A 23,951-nucleotide genomic window follows, 5' to 3' on the forward strand; every position below is an offset into this window, starting at 1 on the left:
GATTTGCAGCTGCAATCTGTATTTTGCAGTTGGTCCATAGGATTGACTCGATGAGGTTTCTCTTTCAGCCAGCCTCCAGTTTTCAAGACTTGTAATTCAGATCCAAATGCTAATCTGCATTTGTGACTCAGAAATCTCTAACTGGCAACATTATGATAGAGGAGAAAGATGCTGCCTTCATGTAGAAATAAGAAGGTGAAGTTTAAAGGGTGTGAGTTAGCGTCTCTTAAAAGGTCGGGAGTCAAAAACTTCCACAATATTTGCATCCACTTCATTGTCGCTGTTAAAACATATTCCTGTTCATATGACATCCAACAGTAGGAAATCGAGATGTCTGCAAACATACCCTGATGAAATCAAGGCAAGTTACACCGTTCCGCTTTTAAAACAGATCTGTTGTTTGAAGTAAATCTTAGCTGCGGTTCCCAGGTACGACCTTGGTGAGATGCCTTGTGGCATGATCACAGTTTGCTCCTGATACAGTATGATTTATTGCCACGGCGATACGGAATTCTGCATCTCCACTTTCTGCCTGCACGTAATGAAATAAGAGGAGGTCTGCCTTTCTTTGGATCGGCCGGTTGGCACTGACCAGTTGTTCTCCCCATGGCATCGACCAAGCTGGTGTCCAGGCTCACTGAACTGAAGAGGGAACTATTTATTTCCATCTGCAATTAAGGCAGAGCTTCTACGTTTCTGCCAGAGATACGGCGAGTATGTGTGTCAGAGTTCTCTAACGGGCTCCCATTCATTTCCTTGTGGTTAAAAAGGGTACAAAGGAGAAACTACTGAAACAAAAAATGTCAATTATAAAGATATGCTCATGGCAGCCAGCAATTCCCCCGTTTAAAAGGAATGTTCCAAGATGTAAATTTCATCATTCTCTGAATTAAGGAAGACATTTAAAGAGCATCTGTGGATGAGTTTGAGTAAGTTTGTTCTGTGAGTTGCTAGAAAAGAGACTCTCCTGATGTGCTGCAACAAATCGTTCCCAGCACTTCAGCTTCATACACTAACTGAAAATGAAGAGGAAGCAACACAATATTGGATGAACCTGTTTCAGAATGTTGGCTCGGACCACAAAGCAAGTAATTAACAAGCTGAATGAAGCATTTAAGCCCACGCCTTATCATTTATGTAACTAACCTTTGAGTTTTGGATGCACTGGCATGCTGCAGTGAAGCCTACACAGTGTTTCTTTTATGTGTGTGTATTAAGCAAATGGGAAATGCATACCCTGCCATTTGTTTCTCACATTTTCAGCGCTTATCAGAGTTCTCTGCCTGAGTGATCTTATATTGCAAAAATGTACGCCTCTCTGTCCTTTTTGCTGCAGTGCAGCATCAATCCAGATGAGTTTTGGCCTTGTTAAGTGTGTGGGGGGATGTAGTCTACTTTTCAGGGTGCTTGTGAGCTCGTTTAAAGCATGATTATTAGCACCAGAAAAGAATGAATCGAATGCTGCTTTTCTCCAAAGAACGAAAAGGATGGCAGGGGATGCTGCAAGCCCCTCGTTTCTGGGGGCAGCCTTCACCAACAGCTTTGGAAACAGAACAAGGAACGCTGAAAGCTGAGGCCACTGGTTGAGAGGTCTGAAAAGAAGGCGCTTCCGTTCTTCTAACACATCTGTTTTTCCCATCCTGAGAAATGCTGGGCACATGTGGAGCACTGAGACTGCTTATGACAACATCAGCTTCCTACAGAGCAACTAATATTTAACAGTGCAGCGTAGCATCGCCTCTGCTCTCGGGGAATGAGTCATTTTGCTTACTGATTCCTCCACTTTCGTCTCTTCCTCCAGTTCTTTCCCCCATCGCTTTATAACCAGACTTATTTGGAACCCTTGTAAGACAAACACCGTTTCTCCTTGGCGGGAGGGAAATAAAACAGCACACTTAACATGGTTATATAAGACACTGCTACTCATGCCTAAAATGAGGTCATTTTGATTAATATATTTATCTGCTGTGCAGCTGTAACAGGAGATATAACTGTGGTTAAAAGCACCGTTTTGTTTAGTCTCTTTGCAGTGCAGGATTCACTTTTAGTAACTGATATCCCCAGACTGGATGGGAGCTATTCGTTAGTTAATGTGCTAATTGGTGCCCTCAGGCCATATCCTAGCCCTCCAAACTTCAGAAAATCTTCATGGTGCAGAAAGACAACTTCCTTTCTTTCTTCTGTTTTAAGAAACAGTGCAAGAATTCCTCACTCATTACATTTTTTAAGAAATAATCCAGTGAAGTACATAAAAGCAGGAAAGAAAATGTGGGAGAAGTGAAGGTGCTACGAGCTGTCAGGGACAGAGAGGAGTTGAGCTCAGTGTGATAGAAATGGTGCACACAAAATGTGATTCCCCAAGGGCGATGGCGTTGCTGGATGACGGATACAGTAAAAAGAGCAGGGGGAGTGATGAAGGTAGTGACATGGGCTGGGAGAAAAGCTGAGCAGCATGCTGCCAGTGGCTCTAGCATCATCGATGGGAATCACAGAGCTGGTAGGATTTGCTCTTAGAATACAAGCAGATGTATTTTTCTTTGGGGATGTGAATTGCCATTCTTCAAAGTTGTGACGCATTCGGTTCTATTTCAGTTTGATGACTCCTAACTAGACACATTAGGAGCTGCTGCTCAGAAGCCAGCATTAAAAACACTGTGTTTTTCTCTTCCCTTCTTTCTGGCAAAAAGCTCATTATTCAACTGCTTTCTCTAACCTCTAGTTACCCTGGTTGCATAACTGGAAAGCAGCATCCCACCATGCACTTCTGCGACCCAGTTGTGCCTTTCCAGGAGTGACTTTATGAGTTATGAAAGGTGTTTCTGCCAAATTGCTACAGAAACATTTACTCTACTGACCCTGATTTCCCAAATATTAAATAGCCGGCGTTCGCTCAGGAGTGAAAAACAGCATCAAGCATAAAGAAAATGAATTCGGCTCTGTTGAAAATGCTTCTGTATGGTCTTCAGCCATGGTGGAGCTTGGGCTTCTCATTGATTAAAAAAATATATACTGGTAGAAACCGTTTTTAAATCGTGAATGCTTCACTAAACCTTCAAAACAAATTTCAGCTGGTACGTTCAGTGCTAACAGTCACAGTGCAAATCATTGAGTCATCCATGGAAGAGACTGAATGCTAATTGCTCTGTTGAACGAGCTTACAGTCTAAATGCTGGTGTTCTGAATTCAGAGCTTCTAGATTGTCTGCAGACCTGCTAAAATCCTTTCGCACTGTGGTGCCACCTATTACTACATTTCCTCTGCATGCCAGAGCCTCCATGCAGATGAAGCTGAACTTCTCATCAAACGCATAGAGAAAACCATTTATTACTAGTGTTACTTTTACAAAATCTTCCTGCAGCTCATAGAAAAGACAAAAAAAAGCCACTTTTTTTTCCTCCTTTTTCATCATATAATACAGCATAAGTCAGTTATATAAATAAAGCCACTTACATAAATAGCTTAATTCTCCTTTCGCTTATAGCATTACAAGTCAAGAGCAGATCTACTGTGAGAGAAGATGCCATTCTGGCACAAGGCTGCCAGCAACAGCACGCTCTGGCTGTCAGTTCTGCTTTAACTACCTGAAAGCTGTCCATGAGAAGAGGTAAACTGTGCAGTGTGCGGCAGCTGAGGGCTGTGCATGCAAACCCTGCTCTTTGCTGGTGCTCTGGTTCTCAGGTAGCCTCCATCAACGTAGAGCTTCACAGAGCAGCTAGTTGTAATACAGCTGGGGAAGAAGGCCAGGTGACAATACCACCCTCTAGGAAGAACCATTTCATCTGTTGTGTTGTGTGATTTCTGGAGTTCTAAGTGGCTGCTGATAGAAAACGTGCTCAGTTCGAAAGCAACACAGATTTGAGAACAACAGTGACAACAAAGCCCAGCCACGCGGTCCTTTGCAACCTAAGTTTCTATTTTCCCTTTGCGCGCGTGGCCAAGATGGCGGCAGGCAGCGCCTCACGTTTGGAGACAGAAACATGGCAGAGCTTTAACTTGGCCCTACAGAGAACTGCAGCACACTGGGAGACGTCCCAGCACTTTGTGACACTTCACTAAGAGAACTAACAGCACGTCACAGCTCACTGCCCGCACTGAGTGAGGGCAGAACAGCCAGGCACTGCTGTGGGCCGAGCCCTGATCACAGCCCAGCCGTCATGGCTGCGGCATTAGGAACCACGCGGGGCACGGAAGTGCTTTGCCAGGAACTGCTTTACGCTGCTTCTGCTTTTTGGTGATCGCTTTCAAGTGAGACATTAAGTAATTGACTTCAGAATACTTCATGAGTCCCTTGAATAAATCTCTTCGAAAGCGTGCTGAACAAATAGAGTTGGGAATTACATTTGCTACCCCAAATTTGTTTTATTTATTTTCTGCTTTAAACTACAACTAAAAGCCATTCTTAATTAAGGCTTTCAGAATTAAAACTGAGAACTGAAAGGAATCATTTATCTGCCATGTTCCCAAGCAAAGCTTCAGCTTTGGCTGTTTCTTAAGCACTTCAACCAAAATAGTTCCCTGCTCAGATTCAGATTTTTGTTATAGGAAACCGCAGCCCTGACATAATTAGCTGTTGGCTTACTAAATTCAGCCTTCAGGCTGTGCCCCGGATTCTAAAATAAATGCAGGACCTGAGCAAGCTTACATAAGAGAGCAGCGAGGTGATCTCTGGTGCCACAGGTGACAGGACTGGAGCAGCAGAGCGCAGCCACAGCACTCAGCTTGTCTGGTGATGAGGTGAAGGAGCAGCCCTTACATATCTCTAAGAGCTAAACTTTGGTGACTCTTCCATGTTTTCAGCAGGATAAAATGCGGAGCTGTTCTCTCAGCCTGGGGTTTATGAATGAAAGTCCTCTTTTTCAGCTTTTTTCTATAAGCTGGGGACTTCAGAAGTGCTACAGAGCTTCTAAGCTGAACGTCACGCTTTCATGGGTTCACAGGCACAGCTTAAGAAGCTGGGGCTCACTTTTCCAGGCCAAGGCTACGCACGGAAGGCAGCCTGGCTCGTTTCTAATCACAGAAACAGGGGCAACTCACTAAGGCAAACAGCACAGGAGGCACAGAAGCACACCTTGTGGAAGCCAGGCTCTCAGCACTCCCCGTTGCCCCTTCTCTTCTACAGCAAAGATCGAAAGTGCTCTGGAGGTCCCTTACAAAGGCAGAGTTTTGGGCAACCGCCTTCCTTCCCGTGGGTTCCTCCCTTCACATCAGATTCTGCTGTGTGGCTGCAGGGCCTAGGATTTGTTCTTCGTCCCTTTTTCTCTAACACCTAAAAAAAAAAAGCAGCTCCTGTGTCAACGGTGGTTCACACCTGACGTACTTTGTTATGCAAGCCAAAGAGTAAAGAACACAAAAATTTTAATTAGCAAACAAGGCTTCACACAGACTTTGTTGGTACAACATAATTGTAAGTACATCTACAAACAAATACAGGATCTTTGGACTATGATTTTTTTAAAAATATTTTATATGACAATGTGAACAAATCTGGAAAAAAAAAACCAAAATACTTCAACCTTACGTTGAGGTAGCTGAACAGTGCTCTGTTCAGTGGCATGAGAGTTTCATTTCAAGTTCGTTACAGTGCACAAAAATGATGTTTTACAAACAAATGGAATATACAGGTCAACAAAGAGCTTTTTATTTAGAATGGCTTGAGAGATATATATTTCTGGCACTCTTATAACCACGTAGCTTGATGGAACTGAATTGGACGAGTATATGGTGCCAAATTAAGACATCTTATACAGATAGTCTGTTCCTCCCCATTTTTGTACTTCTCCATCCCCCACCAGGGAATTACAGAAGCTAGTACATTGGTTTTGCTACACTTCTGCTCTGTAAACCTTTGATCTGCAAATTTAAAGATTGAAAGGTGCATATGCTCATATTTATAAAATATATGGCTGTGACTCTCTTAAAAAGCTCAAGAATGGCAATAACAGAATACAGGCACTTCTATGTGAGGGTTACTTTAGACCTTAGGAAATTCCACTCTTTGTAAGCAATTCACATGACACCTGGATGAGTAAGTCAACATAACAGCTCCATTTTTTTTTTTAACTGTTATTATTTTTGAAGTATTACCCATCATTTTAATCCTGACAAAGCAGATTCATTCTTGTATCCAGACCACATTTATTTAACAAAGCATCTCACAACAGCGACTGGACTGAGCTACCACCTTGCTGTAGCTTTCAAAGATTTTCCAAAGCTGCTTTGGACTGAGCCCCAGACCACCACATCTTGAGGACATGCTGCACCACTTACAAGTCAGGCTGCAAAGCTGACAATACAAGCTCAGCCCGTTTTGCTTTCACCTAATGTAGGGCTCAGGGGACAGGAAAGCACTGCCCTCAGTGCATACAGTTCCAGTGGGGCTGGTATGCATGAGAAAAACTGTAATTAATTTACATGTATTTTTTAAAAGTAAGCTTCTGAATGTGTCCTCCATTCCTAAGCACTGCATTTCACTACAACTGCTGTCTGTCTCTAATTTAAACATCAGCAAAACTTCAGCACCAAGCAGGATTCACCAAAAGACTGTCTAAACAATTTCATAAAGCTCTTTCTTCACAGTGCAGGTGAAACCAGACCTGCTGCATCCAAATCTCAATGACTTTATTTTCATTAAAGTTTGGGTGAGGAGACCTGTGCTTCAGGTGTTCTGCTCACAAGCAGCAGCACAGGAGAGAAGCTCTGGTCAGCCATGCAGTGTGACAGCTTGCCTCTTATTGCTACCACTCATGGAAGAGATCAGCACTTAAAGATGAAAAAAAGAGGACTATGTAACTAAAACTGTTTTAGCATCAACTGGAACTAAAACCATCAATTAGATTTTATCACACCAACTTATGATTTAATTATTAATACTAATCAACTGCATTCTACAGCTGTGCCTGAGCTCAGTCACATTGTACAATTTAACCTGAAAATGCAGCTGTGCCCCAGGTTTACTGTCAAAGCTCTCCATGCCCAGCTAACAGCTGTTCTCACAGAAACCACTCCTGCACAAGGCAACGTAAGTCAACATTACTACAGAACTCTGTAAGTGGGAAAATTAATGTAATTTCCTTCAGAAAACCCATCTGTTTAATTAGAAGGTAAATACGTGCAGAAAAAGTTAGAAAGGTGATACAGGCAGCCTTTGCTATTTGATGTATTTTGTTAAATCTTTCATTTACAGAAGCGTGAAGAGATTTCAAATGAATGAAGTACATCTCACAAGTGCAAGGTGTCACTTTCAGGAGGTCTCCAGCTGCCCGGATGGCTCACCACCATATCCTACAGGAGACCAGCACTTGCTTGGATCACTCTATTATTGGCTCTACTCTCCATCACAGGAAAAAAACTGATCACATTTCTATGAAAATGGAATAACTTAGGATTGCTAAAATCAGAACTCAGTCACTCAGGGTCTAAGGAAATGCCTTTCCTTGAAGGCAATAGTAGGAAGCCTACGGATTACTTACGGCTTCACTACAAAAGAATAATCACTACTTCTAGCCACAGAGGAAATGTAAATCCAATAAGTGCTTTTCTCTTTTTTTCCTTTTTTTTTTTTTTTTTCTTTTTAGATAAATAAAAGCAAGAGTGGTTGAAATAAAACAAGTGCCTAGAATGCAGTGAATAAAATAGCAGCCCCAGTTAGATGTAATCAATGCAGTTTCTATAATTCAAATTAAGGTGTCCGAGTCTGCTCAGTTGTTTATTTATGCCTGTAATAAATACTGCATTTACAGCTTTGTGCCAATTAGTACAACTGAAATCACCCGTAGCATGGCACAACTAGAAGCTGTGTTTGTAAAGCTCATTACTGAAACCACCATGTCAGTTCACTGAGGGCTAAAGCTACTCCTTGTCCAGCTTTTACTGGCAGGCTTGTGTTCTCAGAAACTTGTTTCAGGATCTTTTTCCTCTGAAGGAATGCACGAACTACCCATTAACCTAGGATGTGTGGCCACACAGCAGTCCCAGATTGAATTTCTTGATGGAGTCAATTTGCAGTGCATGCACAGGTCACCTGCATGCAGTGTAGGCAGCAGTTCGTGTTTCCAAGTCACACCAAATACACTGGGGGCTCACAACACAGTGCATGTATACGCAGATTTCTGCTGAGGAAGTTCTGGCAGCTTTACTCAAGTCTAATAAAGAAAGACAATGTTCACTTATAGAGTCGAGGATTCTTTGCATGGCAATTTCTGAATCAACAAAATAATGAGCACGCAGAAGACATGCAGGAAAAGAACAGCAAGACCAATGAGAAAACAGTATGAAATACGTATCTGAGGTCCTTTTCTCACAGATACAAGGAACTAAGTGCTAACTTCCTACAGGAACAACGCAGACTCCTTACATTATGCATAATACAGAACGGTTTAAGGAAGAATTGCATTTAATGCTGTTTCACTTCCAAACAAGTAGGAACTGCTTTTGACTTATGAAGACCAATGTCATAGTGGGTCTCAGCCACCATACAGTTGTTGTTCAGAGCATGTATTCTATACACTGTTCATAGAGAAGCATGGAAAGCACCACCTACAGAAGATGCCAGGAGTGCAGCAATCTAGCAGTATGGAAACGAGCTGTAGCATTTCTAGAGCAGCTAAATGCCAACACAGGATACATATTCCATTTGCATAACGAAGCTGAAATGTGTCTGTCTTCCATTCTTTGGTACCCTTATGGATAAGTGCTATAAAATTTAACAAGAGGGGGAATAAAAGATATTACAGAAACCGGACAGTACAGAAATTACTCTCAATGTATATTCCTGATGAAAGAATGATGGTGAGAAATAAATCACACATGGAAAACTGACATTAATTTCTACCGCACTGTTCCATAAAGGCATGGAATGGGCAATAGTGCTGTCCTGGGTAAAAACATCAAGAAAAATTGTAGCATTCCACAACTGTTTGTTTGTTTTTCCTTCCCCCCCCCCACTGAAATTAATGAGTCAATGTTGGCCCCATGGAAGACGAGCTCCAGAAGCTGGTAGACAGAAAGCAGCAAGAAGTGCAAACAGCTTGTTGATTTAAAGCAAAAAAACAATTGATGCTATTGTCATTTTTGCCTTGTTTTTACCTGCCTCGTTAGCTAGAAGCGGTCATCCAAAAATTCACTTGTTTTCCTTAGGAGTAACTACTATTAGCAACCCTACCCCATCTCTGCCTATAGAAATGAGGTGGCTGGGCAGAGACTTGAAGCTAACAGAAGGCTGAACATTGGGGTGACATAAATAGCATTTATTACAACATATTCCTTCTCATGTGGTACAAACTGCCCTGTTAGTCCTGCAGTTGAAAATAACCCTCCCTCCACCCGCATACAAACACTCCAAAACCAAATCCCAGACACTCCAGAAGTGAAGCTAATCTCAACAGCAACCGGAGTTGATATAAAAAAATAATTAAAAATCTGTCCATCTACAACGAAACACCAATACTTCCAGTTTTGTTTTTAGAAGGGTGAGCCTTCAGTCAGCAAATCCCCACTGCCATCAACTGATCCATGCCTTGGCTTAGCCAAGCACTCTGACACCTGCACTCACGGTTAAGGATGCGCTCGGCTGCACTGCGCTATCAGAGCCATAGTTACAAGCAGAGAGTCAGGATCCAACAACTGTGCATGAGCTCTCAGTCTGTGTATTCAAAGACATCACAGCAGGCTGCTTTGGGAGGAAAAAAGCCTTCTTAGGCTACAGTAGGACTGGGGACAAATAGAAAAACATTCAAAGTATTTGAACAGAAATAGCTGAAAAATGATCAAAGCAGTTTTTTGTGCACTGCTAGAATCATCATTCCCCCCTTCCCCCGTTGTACATACAGGATAAAAACACTATAAATAGAGCAGCTCACTTTCCTATAGAGGATGAACACATAAATAACACATTTTGAAACAAAAAAATCATAGTGCAAAAATAAATTATCAAACGGAAGTCGTGAACATTGTTATACACAATGCTATATAAAACCTGATCCATTTGGAAAAGACCACGCAGTTCATTGAAATAATGCATGAACATTATTAATTCTGCTTCACATTAAACTGCACAGTTCACCCTTTACCCACTACAAAAAAAAAATAAATTAAAAAAACCTCTTAAGCTTTTTAAAAGGTTTATGGCAAACAAGATCACTTTTTGTTCTATCACATTTGTTATTAATTTAGCAGTGCAGTAATTGAATAATCATCTCAGAAACCGAGTTCCAAATGGAAACTATTAAAGAAACCATAAACATCCCTTGCTCCTTTTAACTTAGTTTCTCTGAAATCCAGGCTGGAAACATTCGGACACAAATCTGTAGGACATTACTGCAGTCAGATGAAGTTACAAGAGACACTCTACAGTCGAGCACTGCGGGAGACTTCACCGCTCTCCTCACCATCACCGCGATCTTGTACGAGACATGAATGTAAGGACACGTCTGATGCCATTCAAGCGGTCTTTGAGGGATTTCATGGCAAGGAAAGGGAGCTGGGCTCTGTTCTCAAGTGGAAGGACAGCTAGGACCCACCAGCACCAGGCTGGCCCGTTAGGGTTAGCCTGCAGTAAGGGGAAAGAAGCAGAAGTTGGAATACAAGTACATGGTTAGGGCTCAGCTTTGCAGGTTTGCTTTGAAAACACACCATCTTGAGAGCAGACTAGCAAGGAGGGATCTTACTGCTAGCCAAATGGCTTGTGAGTACAGCTTGACCTGAAACAAAAACTGCAGCCAAGCTGTACTCTTTTTTTTTTTTTTTAAAAGCAAAAAGTCTGTAGGTTGGCTTTCTACATTTTTTTCCCTAATTCATTATCTGATTCAGTTGTTTGGGATACCTATGTCCCTTCTTCGTACTTCATACTTGTTTCATATTTAATTTCTGTTGTTACATTCTGTTCTTTCAGGACCCCTGTAATTTGCAGTCCTCGAGCCAGAGCAATGAGTTTCCTTCCCCATTTTCTCTTACTCATTTAATTGGGGAAGTAGAGTAGGCAAAAAGGCATTTACATCTCCCGGGATTCATTGTGTGGGTGAAGTACTCTCAGGAAGTTACCAACATTACGTATGAGCTTTCTGTTCACAATAGTGCTGCTACTGGTGCATGGCAACATAACCCAGATGCTCTGCTTACGCAGGGTAAGTGATGAACATTCTTATTTTTCCTCACTGAAGATGATGCTTCCCAGCTTATCAGCTATCCTTGCTACCCGTGTCTCTGAAGTTACATAAGCCACTGATTCTGGATACCTGTGGGTCAGGATCCTTAGCTGGCATTGGACCAAAGTGACTGAGAATTCTACTCTTCAGTGCTTGCTTGAGTGAATTAAACCACATATATGCCTGATCGTAGACAGAATCATGGAGAACAAGCAGTGCAGCGTAGTCTTGTCCTTGCACCTGAAATGAGATGGGGGGAGGTTACTGTTACTGTGATCTGCCTGCTGGGGAGGGCACAGTGTTCATTTTCAGGGCTTCTTGGGGTGGGGAGGGACAAAGGAAACAAGCAAAAAGTACCAAGGGAGTTCTAAAACAAATCAGGAATGCTAGCTTTTCTTTTTCTTCCCTAAAACAAACTTATTTATCCATTACTTCCCTTTTTATCTCACGTTCCAAAGCAAAGGCACACATTTGCAGGACAAGCACCTCTGGAATGCGATGTGAAACATTTTTTTCATAAACATCACACAACACAGAACAAAAGATTATGAAAATAGCTAAAGTTCATTTAGCACCTTCTCTATTACAGAGCTATGACATCTCCCAGCTTTAACCACAAGTTAAGAAATACCACGGATTGGCTTACTGGAACCTGTTCCACAAAAAAGTTCACCAAATACATGGGCTCAGAATTTCAAATGTCACACAGCTTAAATATTTCTGCATTCACCTTTTGATCCTCGATGTACTCAATATCTGCTGTGTTGTAGCCATCACGCTGGCTGTGCTGTATCACCTTAAATCTCCTCTTGCCAATGCTGTCTACAACAGAGCGACCATCAGCAAAGAATTCAACATTTCTTATCTCCAGAATGCAGCCATAATCTGCAAACCTATTTAAATCAGAACAAAAGCAAGTAAACAACTCTTACTCTCTCCACCCTTAGTTCCAAAGAACTGCCATACAGCCACTGCCTACCACAAAGGTATTTACTGGTGTCAGCTCATTTCTATTGTTCATAGTACTGAGCTGCAGTAGCTCCAATTATTCAACGATTGTTTTTAAAACTATCAGGAATATTCAGGCTGTCAGATCTGATTAACATTAACTACATGCTTTGGAGTACAGATCACTTCTTACGAAACTTATACAGCTTGGAAACATACTTCGTCCATAACTCCAGCAAGTTCACACATTTTGTACAGAACAAGTGCAATTCACAATATTAGAACTACAGAAGGACTATAAATGTTATAAATAAAAAAGCTTCCCTACATTCTCAACTGATGTTACTTCATAGGTAGGGATTTTGAGCATGTCATTCTTCTTTTTATGGCACATATACCTCGTGGGTACACTCACTAAAGACATGAAGAAAGCTAAATGTGGACGTTAAGGCCCTGGCTTTTAAGACTGCCTGTAAATGGCACGATGCAAATGCTCAGCTAACTCTTAGGAAGATACCATTCTACCTCTGCAGCATCCAACATGCTCAGAGCAGTGAAGACAGAAGTGCATCCCAATAGTTTAACTATTTTCCAATTTTAAAAACACACACCACCATGCTTTACTGCTGTTTGAACTTGATGGCTTGTGACAAAGCATTACAGAGATTTCAAGAGTGGAAAACACACTTCCTTTCCATGTATTTTAAGAGGCCTGAGGCTCAACTTTGTGCAAGAACCCACAAGCTCCATATGCTCCAAGAATAACAGGCAGCTGTATTAGGCAGAATCCAACTGCTCAGAGGAGTAACTCCAGCCTTCTCCATGTCTTTAACTAGTAGAGAAACCTCCTCTACTGGAGAACTACGAGAGATGACCACAGCACAAGCTCATCTGCACCTCTCTCCAAAAAGCCTTGCTCCAGATTAAGTGGGGTAGACCAGATGGTCCAAATGTGCTGCTCACTCACCCCTTCACAGGGTCACTAATGCACATCCCAAATTGCTTGGTGCCAGTCTCCATGCACCTTCGAATCATCAGGCGATAACAGGGCTCAAAGATGTGCAAAGGACATGGGACTGTAGGGTAAGCCATTGTGCAGACAAATATGGGAACATTCTTATTGAGGCTGTAAGAGAACACAAAAAACACAACCAGATGACGTTTTACCAAAATACTGACAAGCTATGAAACACATGCATTTCATGCAAGAATGTTCTTTAGAATTTTCCCTACTCAGTAATTTCCAACCCCCAGCCAGTGAAACTGCTTTCACCCAGTGTCTTGCCCTGTGGCTTTCATGGAGGGCTACCAAGAGCAAACATTACATTCACAGCTTGTCTAAAAAGCAACATCCCAGATTTCTTCTCCCGTTTGTTGTTTAACACAGTGTGCTCTGAGTAAGCATAAAAACCAGATGATTTCACCAGGACCCCATTCTCTTTAAATCACTGATATCAAAGATGAAGCGCTGGTGTCAGCATCTATTGAGTGGCAACCAGCCCACAGGGCTGGGATGGGATCTGGATCCTATCAGCTCCCTTCCAGCCAAGCCATCCTGTGGTCTGAGCGCGTCCTGCAGCAGCAGGAGCCATTTGTTAGCTAACAGCAATCGTATCAGAAGAGGATTTTAAGGAAATGGATTACATACTTGGAAAGCTCTGCTATTTCCTCTTCATAAATCTTTCTTCTTTCAGTGAGTTCCTCTGGAAGATATCTAGCTATTAACTCCTCCATTAGAACTGTTTTGCAGTATTTCCTCATAGCCAAGCACTGCAGAAGGAAGCAAACAAAAATCACAGGCAGTTACAGATAGTGCCTAACATTTCAAAGTACACACACAGCACTCATCTGTTAGCTCCATTTTCTTATGCCTACAGCACATCAAAGCTATTTTCTAAGCTTGCACCACCACTGCAGTTATTGAACTATTCCTGATGCTGGGGGCATTGTCTCAGATAACCTGTAGACAATCTGCCCTCTCTTCTCAGACGTCCCTAATACAGGAAAGGTCTGACCAGATGAGACCATCTAAGCTCTGTGAGTCACAGGAATCACAAAGACATTTGCAACCACCTTTTTCTTAACTTACACAAAGCTTAATTTGAGTTTGGAGGGTTTCTAAAGGTGCTGCTTGATCTTAATTCTGTGCTCTTGAATATATGCTGAGAACATCTGAGCTTCATTACCTCTGAGAGCCCTTCTTTGCACAGGGGACATTTGGGGTTGTGATCCAGGCATCTCTCAAGACACTTGAGACAGAAGGTGTGTCCACAAGGCGTGGTGACAGGTTCATAGAAGAGCCTGGATTGGGAAATCCAAAAACAAGACGACAACAATATCGTGTACCAAAGTAACAGAAAGAGACGTTACCAAAAAAAAAGCTGCATTTATCCACTAATTTAGCTACTGACTGCTCTACAGGTAAAGCTGTTCCTTGTTTTTCACTTCTTCATCCAACTCTTGTCTTTATTCAGCTTACACTGTTTGTTATTGCTGTCTAATGTGAAAGGCAGCCTCTGAGCTCAGATTGCAGTGCATGTGATGTGTGCAGCTTCAGGTCCAAGCTTCATTTTATTCAACACAAGCGATGAACAGAAAATGAAGCCTGATCATCCAACTTTTTCTAATGAAATTGAGCAACACTTACACAACCAGTAGCATGGAACTCATGTGGGTACTTGGATGCGCAGAGCAAAGCACAAAACAGTCATTTTGCAGCAACAGGCCAGATAAGTGACTACAAAAAAAATGGATTATTACCAACTCTAACCTGGACTGGGAAAGCAGTTCTGTTGGAATAGACTGTTTTTAACCTTCAACCTGCTTGTCTGGAAAAGCAATTATATTAAGTTCATGTTTCAGCTAGGAAAATATTTCAGTCCATAGGGCCAAGATTTTAAAATAGCTCAGGGTCTAACCTGCTCATCCCAGGTACCTCTGTGACACTTACTTCTACATACAGATTTTTGGCTTATTACAATTATGTGATATTGCAAAGTGAGGTTTCCTTGACAGTAAGTACATCTGACAGATGTAAATTATTTAAGTTCTTTTTTTCTTTTTAAATACAAAACATTCCAAACTAGAAAGGCATATATTTCATACGGCATTTCATAAGGCATATATTCCAAACTTTGGCATATATTCCACAGCATACTGTCTAAGCACTTCAGGGTCTCAATTAGTAATTCTCCTAATTTATCAAGCTTAAGAAAGCAGCAAACTAAGTTCCATCATATGCATGGACATTATAAACCCATATTTATTAGTACCTTTAACAAGATGACTACTTGTACACTGGCTCCTTACAAAACTTCCACAGCCACCTTATTAAATGTCATTAGTAACTGCAAATATTGACATTTAAAACAACAGAACACAAAGAGGCATCCAAAAAGCCACACCTATTACTGCAATGGGACTGTATGGTTGAAAATCCTCATTAGCTGCTTTATGAACAGAAACCTCACTGCACTATGCTATTGTTTGAACTACAGCAAATGTCAGACTGCATTGTTTCAGGGAGCACTGGTTTGTAAATGTAATTATTTAGTAGCTGTTAGTGGATCTGAAGACAAGAGATTCCAGTTGAGATGAGTGATCCTGCTCTGCCTCCACTGAAGCCACCAGCAGCTTTCTGCTAAACAGCAGAAAATGAGCATCCGTTCCTGTGAGCACTGCTTCCTCCCTTCTCCCTGTACTGCTCCAAGCATTGCTTGTTCTCTGCTTGCTGCTGGAGCTGCTGTGGATCGATAATGTTTGGGCCGCTTCGCCAGACAAGTAGGCTAATAGCAGCTCCCTGTGAGCAGGTCAGTGGGTTACTGGGTAATCAGTCCAAAGCATCTCCGCATCCAAATCCCTAAAATACTCTTGAAGATCGTGGCAGGAAGTAATTATGACCTATCTGCATTAATAGCATGATGAAAGTCTAGTGACAGACTGTCCTCACTGTTACAGTGCTGCGGAGCTGCTGCCCTGCAGACGTCAGGTCCCGAGTGCACCCACAGCCACAGAGCCAGCAGTCCTCAAGCTCAACGCCTTCAGGAACACATGCTAGTCTGCCTGTTTCTGATTTAACAGTGGATGAGGAAGTAGGGCTAATTAAATTCATTAAAAGCATCTGAAAAGCATTTTGTGGACATGATTCTAAACATGCAGTCATTAAAAGCAGCTCGGACCCATTGTGTGGCTTTCTGCAAGAAGAAAGTTCTGCTCTTAGCAGTACCAGTGTTTTGACAGCTGTGTACACTTCTGGAACACGTTTCAGCTGCAGGCAGGCAGAGAGAGAGGGGGCACATCTGACTTATCCCAGGCAGAGGCAAGCCTTTGCAGATTTTTCCCTCAAAGATGTTAGTGTTTCAAATAAAAGCAGGCAACCCCCTTCACCAGCATACAGCAAAGCACAGCAGAGCCATATTTGCCCAGTCACAGCCCTTCAGAAAAAAATCCACAAAGCCACCTCCTATTGAAGTAATATGGTGCAAGATGAACCAAAACATATTGTATAGATAAAACTGAGCCAAACATGAGTGGCACAAAGCAGAAATCAAGACCCTTGTAAAACATCTTCTCTATTTTCTACAAGAAATTTGTAACAAAACCCCTTTTTTTAACTTTTTTTATATAAAACAGCCATCAGTAAAATAGATGACAACTCAAGAGTTTTGTTTGTTTTTAAATAAAGTTATTGCTGTCCTTACAGCTAGATCTGTTATTTAACTGAAGGAAGAGATCGCAAGACTCAGTAACAAAGGAATTCAGCACATCTGTTGAGCAACACAGGAAAAACATGCTCCTAAGATCCACCTTGTTGTAACAGCAAGAACACTATTTTATGAGCACACCAAGATTGCATATAATATTCATTAGCTATTTCATGCACTATGATATCATACACAGCTCTATAAACTCCAAAGGAGAAACCTGTGGCTGTGTGCACTGCACCAGTGGTGGGTGCATGTAACTGATGGGAAGAGGAAATGTGACAGCTCCACTAACGTGCTCAGCTCTCACTGTGACCTCATGTCCTTCCCACTGCCAACCTGGGGCAGCCCAACCTTTCACCATGGTGCTGAGAACCAAAGGTTGAGAAATACATTAATGGAAAAATAATTCTAATAAAGACCAGTTTCAGGTCAGTGGGAAAACTACATACCAGCTGAGCTAGAAGTTACCTAGATTGTAAAAGAGAAGGGGTTTTCTACAAGCTCAAGACATCCATGAGGAAATAACCGATACCTCATACACAGGGAGCAATCCAGATCTGATGGATCCACAGATTCAAATGGAGTATGTTGCCCAGTGCTACTTCCCTTGGTATCGACTGTATCTAGCAACAAGAAGAAAACACATTACCATATGACTGCACACTGCTGGGAAAGCACACCCAGCCTCTGCAACTACAACCAACTACTGATGCTTAAACTTTGACGTGCAAGCTGCTGAACCACTGAGCATCACTGCAGTATCTCCTACACACAGCATCACATCCAGCTCTGGCACAAGTAAGCCACCAGTCCTTAACTGCAGTGACACTACACTGACGTGCAGAGCACTGAATTCAGTGCTGCATTAACAGCACCAAAACACCCTGTGCCAGAAGTATGACAGGGGACAGGTTTTTCTGTCACACCACTGTAAATATATCCCACACTATGAAAAAAGGCTGCACATCAGGTGTTCATGCAAACAGAACTCATGCTTTTAAACTATTTTTTTTTTCTAAACTGATTCAGAAGGTGGCAAAAGCATGCATGGCATTAATGTTGCTCACAAAATCCAGCGCCCTGCCAACAAACAAGCAATCATCTCAGCTCCCCTAGCTGCCTTTTTAGACTAGCACTTCTACAAGAAGTGTTCCACATCGTGCCCTGATTAAACTAATGAGAAAATATGAAAAAAAAATGAAGTGCAATTTGGATCCTTCTAGGCTTTTATGCAAGCAAAGATTCCACTGATGGTACCTCAGTTCCACATACCTTTCTTCAGGAGCTTGCAGGGCACCTCTGCAGCCCTCGTCTCCTCCAAGCAGCCTTTCCTTTTCAGGAGGCCACGCTTCTCAGACACGAGGAAGGCAGGCTCTGGCACGGAAGTGGGCTTGTTCTCCTCCTCTGAGCAGTCCTTTCTGCTCTCTGTGGTTTGCATGGACTTCCTTAAACTGCCAGAATTAGTTACGTTTGGTTCCTCTTGAACAGGAAAGCCCTTTTTCTGTTCCACATTTACCTGTTCAAAGAGAGAGCTGACATTAGAACATCCACCTTCATCCACAAGGTAAGGAAAAACATCCAAACCTGTCAAGCCCTTCATGCTGTGGCTCACCAGGAAGGATTTTGTAGCTCAAGAAGAACAGTTTGAGGATTGCTCTGCAGGGGCATGGCTTCAATGTCAGATGTATGCAGACAATACCCACCCCCCAGCACCACTCAGTACTTTCAGCCCTCGTGTGTGGCTTTACTGCTTGCTCTTGGAACTCAATTTAGGCAGAGAGCCATCTAAATCTCAGGTTTAATATGCCGCTGTCACTTAATCTATACCTTAATATTCTAATCTTACTAATATGTACTGTTAATACCATGAGGATAAGGTACCAACCATCAAAATGACCAGAACTACGTGAGGAAGCAGTATCAACACCAAATTGACTGCAGGAAAGAAGAGGCACAGAGCTCCCTTCTGTGTGATAGACTTCTTTCACAAAAGATCAAACAACCATTGCTGCTCCTGTTGCAGCACAGAGCCATGGGACATCACTGTCTGCCTGTCACATCCACATCATAGATGAACCCAAAAGCAGATACTGCAGTAATGTTTAACATGTAGAAAGATGAGAGAGCTGTCCCTCAAATGACTGACATCATGACCGGGTCCTGTGGGAGGATTTCCTTTCAGAACAGTCCTTCCAGAAGGCACTGCTTATCCTCAGCAAGGCTGAGCAAAAACCCACCACTTCCGTTTCCTAGAATCAGTAAAGTTTTCCCCTACAGGTACAGTATAGGGCAGATCATATCCTCACAGTTCAGGTTTTAATGAAGTCCTTACCCAACCCCGCTAACTTAAACCTTTCCAGCAGTTCTCAGTACTCTGGCTGTGAGAACAAACTTGTAGAGCAGTGGAAAACACTGCTAGCCCACAATGATCTCTCAATGTATAGAACCTGAACACAGGATGATTTTTTTCTTACACAGGGTCAGTTACAGCTAAAACCCCAAATCTGGGCACTGAGGCCTTGGAGGGCATCCCAACCCACGCAGCAGAGGCTCTGTTTTCCTGCCAGTTGCCTGGATGGGCTACAGACAGCTCAATGCCTCCATGCATTTGGTGGAAAAGTCAGCTCAAGAGGCTTCAGCAGATCTGCATTGCTTTCTGTAAGGCAGTACGTCAGAGAAAACACACCATCCCACCTCCCAGAGATGAAAAGGAAAGGCTTCCCCACGTGAACACAGAACACACAGCAAAATGAAGAACCACACAGCAGACTCATTCGTTACCTTGAGCAACCTCTGCAGGGCATGGCTGGTGCCTCCAGATCCCACTGAACTTAGGAGGTTCCCCTTTAATCTAGAGTGATGTGACAACAGCTGCAGGATATCGGGTAAGTGTTCCTGAGCATTTCCCGGGATGAGTGAAAACAAACTAAGTAGAAGCTGTGATATAAAACAGAATACTTCACTGCTTAGTTCTTTCCTCGCAACCTCCACACGACAAAGCAAGTAAGGGAGTGGCTGACAGAAATAGCATTCATTTGAAAAAAACAAAAACCCTTTTAAAGAGCCCTTCTGACAGGGATGAGAGAAAAATGGCAAAGTTGGTGCAGTGCGGGGCCCACAGACAGATTTTGGGAGCTGAATCAGACCATGAATCACAGACTACCCTCCAGTTACATGCACACCCTTGTCCTGTGGCTCAGAGCTCACCAGAAGTCCCAACACCTTGTTTTTGTTTTTCATTTCTTTTTTCTGCACATCAGAAACTTTCAGCAGCTTTTATGGAGCACAGAAAGCGCTCATCTCACAGGCTTCACCCACATGCACTTACGTGGTTCCAATGCACTAAGTTGCAACTATTTCTAATTCATTTATATGAGAATACAAAAAAAAACAAGGGCAGCAGAAAAATGCCATTCCTTCGTTTGCTATCAGAAAATGGGTGAACTTGCACTGAGCAGCAGCTTGCTGCCACTTGCAGGCACATTTCCAGTGATCATAGAAGAAACAGACTATGGGAAATTCATTCAAGAAATGGATTTCAAAATAGTGCTGAAGTGATCCTGCTGCAGTCTGAGGAAGCTGCATGACAGCTCCGATCCCACACCGTGGACAGGCAGCTAGCAAGGGCAGAACACCATAGCTGTACCCAAAGGATCTGGTAAAAAGCAGTATGTCATTGTTATGCAAACAGCCTTGGAAACAGCCCAGGAAGACATTGCATCATGGATGAACTCTGTGTCACACAAGTCATTCTGTCGGCCGTAATCAGCCGTGTTTTCCTCAGATCCCCACTGCTTGAAATCAGGTGTCTCAGACAAAGCTGTGTGGGGTCTGAATTCAGAAATGTATCTGAACATACACTCTTCCTGCTCCAGTGCACTGCAACTCTCCCAGCATGATTATGAAAACAAATTATGATACAATTACAGCAAAACTCTGCACGGAACACTGCGGGGGAAAAAAAAATCCTACCAAATCCCAAAACCAAAACATGACCAAAAAATAAATCAGGAACTATGCAAAGTGAGATAAAAGACCTGACTGCACTACGGCCACCCAGGTTATAAACTCGGTTACTTTCATGAGCAGTGCTTCACTGCAGGAGTGCCACAGTGCTCTCAGAGCATTCCAAGTCACAGCACTCCAACCCCAAAGCTGGGTGCGGTGCTGTGAAGGAGTGTGCAGTGCAATGAAACCAGAACGACTCCGTTTTTATTACCTCGAGGTGATACTGCTGTGGTGCAAAGCCTTTCGGCTGCAACAACAGAGATCAATTGTCAAAACCCCCATTCACAGTAATTGTGGTATTACTTAGGAGGTGGACAACACAGCACAGCACATTGTACAGAATCCCTTTAAGAACACACACAACAGCCTTGGCCGTGACTGAAAAAAAAAACAGCTTGCTGATCTGCTTTGCTGGTTTTAGCATTAATTATTAGCAGCAACCCTCATAAACTATTTTAAAGCAGCTCTTCGCTGAGTGCTTCCCTCCCCACCTTTGTCACAGCACAGCCGTGGTGGAGGAAAGCAGCTGCTCCCAGCAGAGCATGACAAGTGCTGCGTCTTGGCTCAGCATTCCAGCCCCATGCAACACACCATACCAGCTCCCTCTTGCTCACTGGCAAGGTGGTGCCAAGCCATGAAACATGAGAAGCTCACCAACAGGGAATCACAGAGGTCTATGGGTGGCGATTATTAGCAATTCACTTTTACTTCAAGTTTGCTGGTGCTGTTTCTACACAGCACCTATCTGCTTAGCGCCTGTACTCTTGCTACCTCCCTACCTTCAAAGAAGGGGCAGACATCAGCCCAAAAGTGAGCAGCAGTCAGGACAACCCTCCCCCCACGACTCTCTGCAGTAATGAGGGGGGAGGAAGGAGAAACACTCTTACCCTATGATAGGTCACTGAAAACAATGCAGTTTGGATGATTTGGGGACCATACCTTCTGAGCCTCAGACTTGGCCGTCTTGTTCCCCATGTCCAGAGCAAGGCAGAACAGAAACTCTCTTAAAGCTTCTTCTGTTTTCCCTAGATTAGCCAATGCCTGGCCTTTCCTTAAGTGACCCTGCAATGAAACACAGCCATCGTTACAGCCTTTGTTTCTTCTGTTGTGGGAACTTGCACTAAGAACAAGGTGAAGTGACAGACCCTCCAAAGAGAGTTGGGCAGGGAGAGCTCACTGACATGGCTTCTCAGCCTGTGACAACAGCAGTGCCCAAGTTTCACAGCATGAGAGCCCATACACCTGAGAGCCCTAGCAGTAGAGCTGAGATGTTCTCTGGGCAAAACAATTCCCACAGTGTCCCTGAGCCCAGCTGCTCTTGGACAAATCTGCTCCCTCCACACCAAGGTTCTAACAAGTGATCACTTTCTTCTATCAAGACAGAAGCACAGCACTCAGTTTTTAGAGACAGTTCACAGGCTCGAGATCCCAGTGGGTCACAGACAGCAACACCAAGTCCTCCTGCAGGATGACTGCTCTTCCTTCACCCCACTGAGCCCCAAGACAAAGTGGCTCAGTGCCCATGAGCCACAGGAGCCTCCCCAGCTCTGAGCAAGGAACGGTTTTCCACCCAGAGCAGCACCCAGGTCTGCAAGCACAGCGCGCTGGGGCTCAGGACTCACTTTAAGCCAGTAGGGTTGCAGCCTGCATGCTGCCTCGGCATCGTGCAGCGCATCCTCACAAGCTTTCAGAGTCGAGTTAATCTGGGACCGGTTGCTGTATAGCAAGTGGTCATTGGGAGCTGCAGGAAACAAAAGTTGGTCGATTAACCCAGTTTAGAAGCAGTTATGTAAGCTTTACTCCCCAGAATTTTATTTTTAAACACGCGTCGCGCCTCCCAAATTGCACCGAAACCCAAAATAAGCAGCCCTGAAATAACTCCGTAGTAAATGAAATACGGAAACCTCTTTTGTGCAACTCCAGCGAAACGGCGGCGGCATATTACATAACTCCGGGCAAATTGCATAAACGGGCACCGGGCGGGGAGCGACCCGTGCGGGGAGACCGGGCGGGCGCCGGCAGCAGGCGGGGACGCCACGACGGCCGCGACGCCACGACGGCCGCGGATCGCAGCGGCAAAAGCCTTCGCTAACCGGGTTTGCGCACATTCAGCAGCCGCACGAGGAGCAGCGGCACGGAGCAGCGAGACGGGGCTGCGCTCGAAGCTCCGCGCTGCGCTTCGGCCGCCCGCGCTCACTGCGGAGCAACGCGCCGCGAGCCCACCCGTCCCGTCCCTCCTCTCCGCTCCACAGGCGGCCCGGCCCCTCTGAGGAGCGCGGCGCCGGGGAGCCCCGGGGGCGGCGGCCCCGCTCCCGCCCCGCGGTTACACAACGGCGCCGGGGGGGCGGGGGGCGGCCGGGCCGCGGGCTGCCGCCTTACGCAACCGCCGCTCTCCTGACCCAGTTCCGCTTCGGAGCTCCCCCCGTCGCCCGCCCCGGGACCCGGCTCCGGCGTTACCTAAGCTGAGCGCCTCGTCGTACTTCTGCAGGGCGGCGTGTAGCTTCTTCTCCCGGTACAGGAGGTTCCCCTCGTGGCGGAGCTGCGAGGCCCGCACCTGCCGCGGGAACCACTTGCCCAGCAGGTTGCTGAGGATGACGTTGACCCGCGGCAGCCGCCCGCCGCCCTCCTGGCGGCACAGCACGCAGCGCGCGGCGGCCGCGCGGTCCTCCCTCTCCAGGCACTTTTTGCAGAAGGTGTGTCCGCAGGGCAGCGACACGGGCTCGAAGAGGAACCCCTGGCACTTGCGGCAGCGGCAGCCGTCCCAGTCCCGGGGCTGCGGGGCGCCGCTCCCGGCCGGCAGCCCCTCCTTCAGCCGCACGCCCTGCGCCAGGCACTCCACCAGCTTCTCCAGCTGCTCGGCGCGCAGCTGCCGCTGCCGGGACGCCAGCTGGTACAGCGGCAGCGCCTCGTGCAGCCGCCCGCCGAAGGCCAGCGCGTCGGCCCGCCCGAGCAGCGCCCGCCACTCGGGGCCGCGGCCGCCGCTCGCCGCCTCCGAGTTCTGCGCCTGCAGCGGCTCCGGGCGGGAGCCCATGGCGGGCGGCGCCTCTCAGCACGAGCAGGAACGTGAGCCGGGCGGGCGGCCGAGGGCGCCGAGGCGCGTGGGCTGTGGCGCCGCGGGCGCGGCGCGGCTCCGCCGGCCCATGCTGCT

At 44.7% G+C, this 23,951-nt stretch overlaps 1 protein-coding gene across 1 annotated transcript; it reads right to left on the reverse strand.

Moving 5' to 3' along the window:
• Positions 1-5,338: 5,338 nt before the first annotated feature.
• LONRF3 (LON peptidase N-terminal domain and ring finger 3) lies at positions 5,339-23,834 on the reverse strand. Its single transcript, XM_042824932.1, has 12 exons — positions 23,261-23,834; positions 22,426-22,544; positions 21,743-21,865; positions 19,577-19,732; positions 18,068-18,311; positions 17,328-17,418; positions 14,276-14,390; positions 13,738-13,859; positions 13,057-13,215; positions 11,872-12,034; positions 11,232-11,381; positions 5,339-10,546 (listed from the first exon to the last, which is right to left on the reverse strand). Exons 1-12 carry the CDS (start codon positions 23,832-23,834, stop codon positions 10,388-10,390), a joined length of 2,175 nt encoding a protein of 724 aa, XP_042680866.1. The 3' UTR covers positions 5,339-10,387.
• Positions 23,835-23,951: the final 117 nt, after the last annotated feature.

Source organism: Centrocercus urophasianus, unplaced genomic scaffold (genome assembly GCF_019232065.1).
Source record: "Centrocercus urophasianus isolate 14NV4802_14NV808 unplaced genomic scaffold, USGS_Curo_1.0 seq_24, whole genome shotgun sequence".
Classification (NCBI taxonomy): Eukaryota; Metazoa; Chordata; class Aves; order Galliformes; family Phasianidae; genus Centrocercus; species Centrocercus urophasianus.